The sequence below is a fragment of the Cynoglossus semilaevis genome, chromosome 5, assembly GCF_000523025.1.
Source record: "Cynoglossus semilaevis isolate Cse_v1.0 chromosome 5, Cse_v1.0, whole genome shotgun sequence".
Lineage (NCBI taxonomy): Eukaryota > Metazoa > Chordata > Actinopteri > Pleuronectiformes > Cynoglossidae > Cynoglossus > Cynoglossus semilaevis.
Genome location: NC_024311.1, coordinates 12,119,224 through 12,128,556, shown reverse-complemented (window position 1 = coordinate 12,128,556; position 9,333 = coordinate 12,119,224). Strand labels below are relative to the sequence as shown.

At 46.7% G+C, this 9,333-nt stretch overlaps 1 protein-coding gene across 1 annotated transcript; it reads left to right on the top strand.

Annotated features, from left to right (window-relative positions):
• The first annotated feature begins 123 nt into the window (after positions 1-123).
• Positions 124-8,146, top strand: LOC103379102 (delta-like protein D). The gene is made up of 12 exons (XM_017032410.2): positions 124-702; positions 824-1,135; positions 1,766-1,826; positions 2,600-2,857; positions 3,902-3,962; positions 4,105-4,235; positions 4,326-4,495; positions 4,581-4,797; positions 4,912-5,088; positions 5,235-5,937; positions 6,046-6,325; positions 6,415-8,146. The coding sequence occupies exons 1-12, from the start codon at positions 649-651 to the stop codon at positions 6,418-6,420; spliced, it is 2,430 nt and encodes an 809-aa protein (XP_016887899.1). The 5' UTR covers positions 124-648; the 3' UTR covers positions 6,421-8,146.
• The last annotated feature ends 1,187 nt before the right edge of the window (positions 8,147-9,333 follow it).

Genomic DNA, 9,333 nt, shown 5'->3' with positions numbered 1-9,333 from the left:
GTTGTCCCCCCCCCCTCTCTCCCTCCCTCCCCCCTCTCTCCCTCCCTCCCTCCCTCTCTCGCCATCCTGCTCTTTCTTTGTGATTGCTCCGGGGCGGACTTGTGGTGGTGGTGGAGGGAGGAGGAGGAGGAGAAGGAGAAGAGGAGCAGTGGCTCATTTGCATCCTATTACCCTACGCCTGCTGGCCCGGTATAAAACCCAGAGCAGGGCAGTTCAGCCCTCAGACAAACACACACACTGTACAACACTGAGACAAGAGCGCGCGCTCCCGAGGCTGGCTTCAGATTGATCCATTATGACCCAGGTGGGAGAATAAAACAGAGGTGCCTGCTTTACTCTCCCGCTGCCGATTTGGAATTATCTGATTTATTTTTTTTGAACCACCTTGGAATTTCATTGACTGAAGAGGATCCTTCTCCTGAGGATTAATCACATTTGCTGAACGGAACCTGCGCATTTGGGAAGAGCCTTCACTCCGCCGTCTTTCTTTCTTTCTCTCTTTTGTATTCCTGTGCTTTAGCAGTTCATCTGGACTGTGACTCACCGGGAAACTTTTGAAAACTTTCTCCATGATTGCTTGAGAGGTGGAGGACTCGGACCTGTGGAGCTTTTGAAGGGCTGCTTGTTGAAGGACTGGCTGTCAACGCAATGGGACGCCGTGTATCTCTGCTCCTGCTGGTCTCTCTCTCCATCACCTGTCAGGTAAACACACTCAACACGAGCCGTAGTGCTTTAACATTTTAAAATTAGACTTTTTTTCTTTCCTTTCTTTTTGTCACTCGTGTGTCTAGAAGCTAAACAAACTCACCTGTGTTCTCTCCAGGTTCTGGGCTCAGGAGTCTTCGAGCTGAAGCTGCAGGAGTTTCTGAACAAGAAGAGTCTCCAGGGAAACAACAACTGCTGTCCGACAGGGACAGGAGGTGCAGCCCAGTCGCAGACCCATCAGCAGTGCGAATGCAAGACGTTCTTCAGGATTTGTCTCAAGCACTACCAGGCTAACGTCTCCCCGGAGCCTCCCTGCACCTACGGCGGGGCCGTAACTCCGGTGCTCGGCTCCAACTCTTTCCAAGTGCCGGAGACGAACGCTGACAGCTTCACAAACCCTGTGCGCTTTCCTTTTGGATTCACATGGCCGGTAAGTGGATCGATATATGCAGATATTTTTAATTATAAGAGAAAAAAAAGTTTATTTATTTTTCTTAGAATATTTCAAACGTGGTAAAGTCGACTGTGAAGTTCTGGTTATTGTTATTGTTAATTCCAGTGGGAGATCTGAGCGCTTTGATGAGCACGAAACGGAACAGATGCTCTTAACACTTGTGAGGGTCTGTGTGTGTGTGTGTGTGTGAGAGAGGGGCCATTGTGGAACAGAGAGAAGGAGGCGGAGGAGCGTGGTGTGTCCCCCAAAAAGCCTCACCCCCCTCCCCTCCCTCTCTTTCTCTCCTCGGACCATGCAGCCGTGGTGGGAAATTTAACATCCTCTTGAGTTGGCATATCATTGGCAGCGCAGCGTGAAATTCCGCCTCGTTTGGTTTTTACGGCGCAGAGTGAGTGCGATAGTAGCGGGGTGTGAAGAAGGGAGCAGGTAGTGGCCCTTATTAGGCCTCTAATCAACAGGGGAATTAGGCTGTGAAGTTTATTGGGAGGCCACCTAATGGCTGCTGGAGGTGGATGGATGGATGGATGGATGGATGGATGGATGGATGGAGTGAGGCCTCCAGGCCAAGCAGCTGTTGACTCTGTCTCTCCTTTTCAATCTCCTCAGGGAACGTTTTCACTGATCATTGAAGCTCTTCACACTGACTCCCTGGACGACCTGACAACAGGTGGGTGGCAGCCACACAAGACAGCAGTGTAATTCAAAGAGCGGCCAGAAGGCTGATAGTGGCCTGGTTTTTCTTTCACTGACATGTTCTCACTCCAGTGTTCATAAATAAGACATACAAAGTCTTTCGGGCTGGTTTCCCTTTTACATCTGGCCACTTAAGAAGTAACCGCACCCTCCCACCCTCCCCCACCCCGTACCCTCACACTCCATCTTCATGTTACTAGTCAGACTTTGTTTTGCTGTGTTTTCACTACGACAACAAAAGATGATCAGATTTCTACATTTGAAACCAAAGTGTACCTGAAGGTTGAAGGTGTTGATCAACAGGACATTGATTTAAAATCTGTAGAAAACAATAGAAAACAACAACATGGTCAAACTAGGAAGTGAAGAAAGAAGGTGACATGAAGGCAGATTATTTACTCCAGCAACTCTTAAAATAAAGAAGTAAAAAAAAACTAAAAAAATAAAAACCCTTTATTTCCAGATGTTTTTTTCACTGCCACACACAGAGAAAAGGTCACATACCTTCTGCAGGTGCTCGGAGGGGAACTGTTCCTCTTATCTTTATAGCCTCCTGTTATCACCTCACTAATTTGTGGCACCACCAAACTCTTGACGATGTCAAAGATTGATGAGTTAATTGCTTTTTTTTATCTGGTTAATGATGCTTCACATCCTCCAGGTTCAAGATACTCATGTAAAAGTAAATGAACGACATCTGGACGATCTCCGTCTTATAAACCTTTGATTTGCCTGTTGTTTTTCTAGACAACCCAGAGCGGCTGATCAGCAGGGTCACTACTCAGCGCCACCTCTCTGTTGGAGAAGAATGGTTCAAGGACATGCAGATTTCAGGCAGGACGGAGCTGCGTTACTCGTATCGCTTCCTGTGTGATGAGCACTACTACGGCGAGGGTTGCTCCGTCTTCTGTCGACCCCGAGACGACGCATTTGGACACTTCACCTGTGGCGAGCGCGGAGAGATCATATGCAACTCTGGCTGGAAGGGACAGTACTGCACTGAACGTAAGTGGGTTTGGGTTTGTGAGGTCGTTAAATACGCAGAAAACACACGATTTACTGGGTTTCAGCTGCTGCTGATTGAACAGTTCCTCAAACACTGTAGCGACAAGAACCCAGTAACCAATCACATGTCGTTTGCGTTAGTTTTAGCTTGAACCAGATGACAGGATGCAACTATTTAAGGGGCCTTAAATTAGCCCTGATGAGGTAATGACTCAGAAGTTTCCAAAACTGCTTTTAAAAGTTAATTTTCCCATCAGTCAGATGCCTATCATTATTCTTCAGGGACTTTTTCCACCTCCTAATGCGGGGCCCGTGTGCAACAGGCGTCAGTTAGTTATCCCATTGCACCAGAGGCCTCCATTCTAATGAGCCACACTGGCTCCTCAGTAATTCACACGCCGCGTGCCTTCCATTAGACCACTGCGGCCTCCTTTGCCCCAAACCTCCTCCCCGATTGGCCAAGTGGGGGTCGGGTATTGTTGCTGCCGGTGCTGTTGATTGGCTGAGCAGGGTTGTGTATTGTTGTGGAGGGGGCAGCTGCTTGGTGAGAGGAGACAATGGAGCAGCTGTCTGGTGGTTAGCTCCACACAGACCAGCTGGCCCTGGTGGGGGGGTGGGGGGGGGAGGCAGTTGGGGTGTGAGGAGAGACCAGAGGAGCAAACCAGAACATAGAAAAGGATAGGAGTGCAAGAGAGGAGGAAGAGGGGAAGATACAGGATAGGTGAATGGAAGAGGATCAGAAGGAGGAGGGCATGAAGGGAGGAGGAGGGCAAGGGTGAGAAAAGGGGACTTCTGACCCACAGTCAAGGGGGAGAAAGGAGGCTTTGTGTGGGATGCTTTTGTGTTGGAGTGCAACCAAAAAGTGGGTTTGTTGGCTGGTTCTCCACTCTGGTGACCAAAGTTGGTGCCGACGAACACAGTGAATATTTTTAGTCTTTCAGGTTAAATTCTGCTTCTGAAGCACGAAGGCGTCAGTGTTTAAAAAAAATGGATTGAATCTTTCAGTGAGTTCACCTGTTGTTGTTTTGTTTTTTTTCTCTACAGCGATCTGTCTTCCTGGCTGTGATGAAGAACATGGCTTCTGTGACAAACCAGGAGAGTGCAAGTAAGTCCAAAAATCCAGATTTTCTGTTTTCAAAATTAGAGCAGTGGTTCTTAATAAATAAAGCTGTGGGTTCCAACACAAATAAGTCTGTTTTTTTGAGATTTGGGTTGTTAGCAGTGTCTAATTATTTCCGTGTCAACAGATGTCGTGTGGGCTTCAGTGGACGTTACTGCGATGACTGCATCCGTTACCCAGGCTGCCTCCATGGCACCTGCCAACAGCCCTGGCAGTGCAACTGTCAGGAGGGCTGGGGCGGCCTCTTCTGCAATCAGGGTGAGTTTACAGCGGGTTTGGATTCTTTGTAGTCGTGACCCATATTTGTAAACTAGTTGTGAACCAATGCTTTGTCTTTGCTGTTTTCAGATCTGAACTACTGTACTCACCATAAGCCCTGTCTGAACGGAGCCACATGTACGAACACTGGCCAAGGCAGCTACACTTGCTCATGTCCACCTGGATACACAGGTGCCAGCTGTGAGACCCAGGTCAACAAGTGTTCTGGAGACCCCTGTCGTAACGGAGGCAGCTGCATGGTGAGCAACAGTTTTCAAAAATTAGTAACGTCCGAATTGTGGCGTGGGCTCGGAATGGGAAAAGTAACCACTTGTTGTTTTACAGGACGATGATAATGGCTACAGATGCACATGTCCTCCGGGCTTTTACGGCAGCAACTGCGAGCTGAGCGCCAGCACCTGCGCAGACGGACCTTGTATGAATGGTGGACACTGCGTAGACAACCCTGAAGGTGGATACTTCTGTCAGTGCCCAATGGGATACGCTGGCTTCACCTGCGAGAAGAAAATCGACCACTGCTCCTCCAACCCCTGTTTAAATGGTACATTTAATAGTTTAAATGGAACTTCTGGAAATCTGGAATCATAACAGCAGAAAAGTTAACAATCTCGAGACTCGAACTACATCTTAATCCCAACTGTCTTCCCTACTACAGGTGCAGAATGTGTAGATCTGGTCAACTCCTACCTCTGTCACTGCCCTGAGGGGTTTTCTGGTCCCAACTGTGAGGACAGCATCAACGGCATCTCTGGACAATGTCTGTTCTTTCCTTGTCAGAACGGTGGGACGTGTCTAGAAGGAGAAAACGGCTACACCTGCACCTGTCCTCCAGGTACTGCATCTGGAATTGATTGTTGTTGTGGCAGATTTTCACATGCCTGCACCTGTCCTCCAGGTACTGCATCCGGAATTGATTGTTCTTGTGGCAGATTTTGTTGGAGTTTTGTTTCCTGATCAACTGTTATTGTTCTTCTGCAGGATACACTGGCAAAAACTGCAGCTCCCCCATATCTCGATGCTCCCACAACCCCTGCCACAACGGAGCCACCTGCCACGAGCGTGGCGGGCGCTACGTGTGCGCCTGTGTGCCCAGCTATGGTGGTCACAACTGCCAGTTCCTGTTGCCCCAGGTTCCTAAGGGTCAGCCTGTGGTGGATGGACCAGATCGGCGATATTCCTCAGAAAACATGGATGCTGAAGACGACGAGGATAACGTCAGTGGCTTCCCGTGGACGGCCGTCTGTGCCGGTGTCTTCCTCGTGCTCGTGATCCTGATCGGTTGCTCCGTTACCGTTGTCTTCATTCGCGTCAAACTGCAAGAACGCCAGAGTCACCGCAGTGACAGTGTTCACAGCGACAGCCGTGAGACTATGAACAATCTGACCACTACTAACAACTGCCTCCGCAGTGACAAGGACCTGGGGTCAATGATGACCACGTCCATCAAAAACACAAACAAGAAGGTGGACTATCATTCAGACCTTGCAGGATCTCTGGGTGGTCTTAGTGGAATCAGTGGGCTAAACGGGTCGGAGAAAAACGGCTTCAAGGCTCGCTACTCCAGCGTGGAGTACAACCTGGTCCACGAGCTTCGACCTGAAGACCTCAACGAGCAAGAAGTCAAATGTGAAATGCTGGATGAGTTTGAGTCCGAGGAGGGATACAGGAAGAGACACAAAAGGTAGAAACCCACAGATTGTCATGAAGAACTTAAGTCTTCCACACCTGTTCTTGAATTTGATGCATTTCTGAATTGGTTTGTAATGTTTCTCTTCTTTTTGTCCCAAAGCGAGGTGTCAGAAAACAAACTGGAGGAAGAGTTACCGAGCTGCAGCGATGCAAAGTATCAGTCAAGCAGCGAGCTCAACTATCATGGAGCATGTGATTCAAAGTACCAGTCCACCAGTGACATTAAATACCAGTCCACCAGCGACGTCAAGTGCCAGTCAACCGCTGATGTTGAATACCACTGTAACAGTGACAGCGTGTACCCGTGCTCACCTGACACCAAGTACCAGTCCGTCTACGTCATATCGGACCAGAAGGACGAGTGTATCATAGCTACAGAGGTGAGTACGAAACCGACCTGTCCTACTCTGACCAAACCGCTGCAGGTTAAATCTCCATGACACTGACTTTTCCCTTTTCTGTTTGGCAGGTATGATAGGAGACACGACTCACTCCCTGTGGTCCACGGTGGTCCACAAAGACCAGCCCTGAGCAGTAGAGCTCAGCTTCAATCCAGGGGTTTCTGCTCCTGCTGTTTGCTGTTGTTGTTGCTGGGCTTTTACCAGAGGAGCCACGCTGCTGCCGCTGCTGCTGCTGCTGCTGCTGCTGCTGCTGCTGCTGCTGCTGCTGCTCCTGCGCTAACACAGAGTCAGTCCTCACATGGTGCTGCTTTAGGACTTTGCAGTGCCATGTTGAATAAGAAGACATTTTTGACCCTCTACAAAAGAACTCTTTAGCTGACTCAGTCCAATGGACAAAGTACCAAAAGACAGTTGGAGCGTCCTCGCACAGGGATGGTGCTTAACTGAAGAACGTGGCCGGAGAACCGATGGAGAACTGGCAGCAATGGATGAAGTACTGCTTGTTCCAGGACAAACTGTTTTCTCCCGGAAAACAATGAAGTATTGACTTTAAAGTATGATTATTGTAGTACCATGGTGTACCTGTTTCGAATGAACTGTTATAAGTACCTTTGGAGTACTGAGAACTTTTTAAGTACTGTTGTAGTACAGTTATGTGCAGTGTAAAAGCTGTGTTAATATTGAACAGTTCTGTGCAGTGCTGCAGAGCGGACGGTGAAGCGGTCGACGTTTTATCGCGGTTGAGTAAAAACTGCAGACGCCAAGGATTGGCCTGAAACTCTGCAGCACTGAGAGACGATGTTGGCTGAGCTGGTTCTCAGCAGAACGTAGAGAAAACTGAAGATTCCAGTAGTGACTGCAGATGGATCCAGCTCGGATCCTGTTGGGCCATACTGGCCTTTGACCCCTGGCGGTTTTGATCCACGGGGCGATGTTTTTGGGGGCAGGGGAACTCAGGAAACACAGTCATTAGTAGAGCAAAGGAAAACAAATAGGGCACAGTTTTTCTAATTGTTTTGATTTAAAATTCGGCCGTCAAATTCAACCTTCAATTGACCCCTCACGATGCTGTCGCGTTTCCAAGCGGGCTATATCCGACTAGTCTTAACAACCAGACCTCACTGCACTACGGAGGTGTGTGTGGATGAGTGTGTGTGTGTTTTATTTTTTCTCTAATATGCCGTTAGATGTATGCACTGCCCATTCCTTTGGACTCCTAGTCTTCCAATATTAGCCAGTTGAAGGACACCATCACCCTGCCATTAGTTTGCATTATTTGTTTTTATTTTTATTTTATTTGTTATATAAAGAAAGATGTATTCCTTTAATTTAATGATGTAATTATTTGCGTTTTTAATTTTTTGTGGTGATGATTTTGTTTTTGTTATAATTTAAGTTGGACTCTTATCATTGGCAGATAATGTATGTATGTATGTATGTATGTAAGTATGCATGTATGTAAGGCACTTGAGACCACTGTGACTGTGTTGTATTTAAGAGAGAAGACATATGTACAGAGCCTGTCATTTTTATTACTGGAAAACAACACAATATTTTTTTTCCAAAATAAAAGAGGAATGAAATATAAAACTTTCGACTTTGGATTTTTCTTACATGAACACATTGGAAAGGAATCTGTGCTTTTTATCGTCATATTAGCAGCAAAAGACAATCACACTGCACTTCCCTTCAAAACTCTACTGGAAATCACTGTAGTTCCTTCAATCCAATGCTTTTCTCACTCTACAACAAATGAAACCACTAATCAGTGCAATCTCATTGGGGCACAAAATTGAAATTTTGCTTTGCGGCCGACAACCATCTGCAACAACTCCACTTCCCATGGTGCACCCTGTCCATGTTGCATTTGACATGGAACCTTGATATTTTCTTTTGACTGTGTGTATGAAACACTAAATAATACACATACGTACTGTATGTGTATTATTTAGTGTTTCTTTAAACGCAGTAGTACTGAAGTAGGAGCCCGTCCACAGAATTCAGTGGCAAAGTTCAATAAAGTGATTTCTTTTGCAAACAAGATTAAAAGAAGACGAGACGTGGAAATTATGGACTAAATTCAAACAAAGCAACATTTGTCATGTTGATACTGAAAATTTACACCGGATTATAGATGTAAAACTAGAGATATTCTAAAGAATGTTCTAGAACATGACTGATGACTGAACATGAACTGAAGAGATTAGAACTGACTGAAGGAAAACCCATGTTTGTAACGCAGATAGTTTTTCACAATGGCTGCGGTTGAAGTCACTTGGTTCTGTAATTTGTACTGTAATGTTTTCTCAGGAGGCGCTGTTCCACTCAGATACAGTCGGACGATTGGTCTCTTGTCTTTTGTTTCCACTGATGTCATCCTGTGACCTCACGTCATGACCTCATTCCTTCATCAGTGAACGACAGAGTGAACGATGCATTAAAGTCAGCATTAGTGTTTTTCACGCGGGCAGTTCAAAGACGATGAGGGGGAAAAAAACTACAATCACAGAGGTTTCCTTTAGTGTTGGTGAGTGTATACGTACACAAGTGTAAGTGTGTGTGTGTGAGTGTGTGTGTTTGTCTGACGCAGCAGAAGACTGTCTCCTCGTGGAACCACTAAATGAGACAAAGACACACCCCATAATCATAGACTGCTTAGCTAGACTCCTCTGAGGCCAGGGCCATCTCTTTGTGTGTGTTTGTGTGGGTGTGTGTGGGTGAGAGAGGGGTGAAGCGAGAGAAAGAAAGAGAGAGGGGTTGGGGTGGGGAGAGGGGACAGTAAAAAAAAAAAGTGTGTGTCTCTGTATGTACAAAGCAACACATGTTTGGTTTCAGAGAACAATCTTTACTACAACCTTGTCTAAAGTCTCTCTCTCTCTCTCTCTCTCTCTCTCTCCGTTTGTGTGTTTCTGTGTGTGTAAAATCTAGTTTTAGGCTGAGGGGGTATTTATAGACGGGGAGAGAAACCACCAGTCTGGATTTAGTCC

Bases quoted from the DNA above. Each gene is read 5' to 3' on its own strand.
- LOC103379102 (XM_017032410.2), top strand. From the start codon at position 649: ATGGGACGCCGTGTATCTCTGCTCCTGCTGGTCTCTCTCTCCATCACC. The intron at 1,827-2,599 runs GTGGGTGGCAGC...TTGTTTTTCTAG, and splicing joins CCTGGACGACCTGACAACAG to ACAACCCAGAGCGGCTGATC. The intron at 2,858-3,901 runs GTAAGTGGGTTT...TTTTCTCTACAG, and splicing joins GGGACAGTACTGCACTGAAC to CGATCTGTCTTCCTGGCTGT.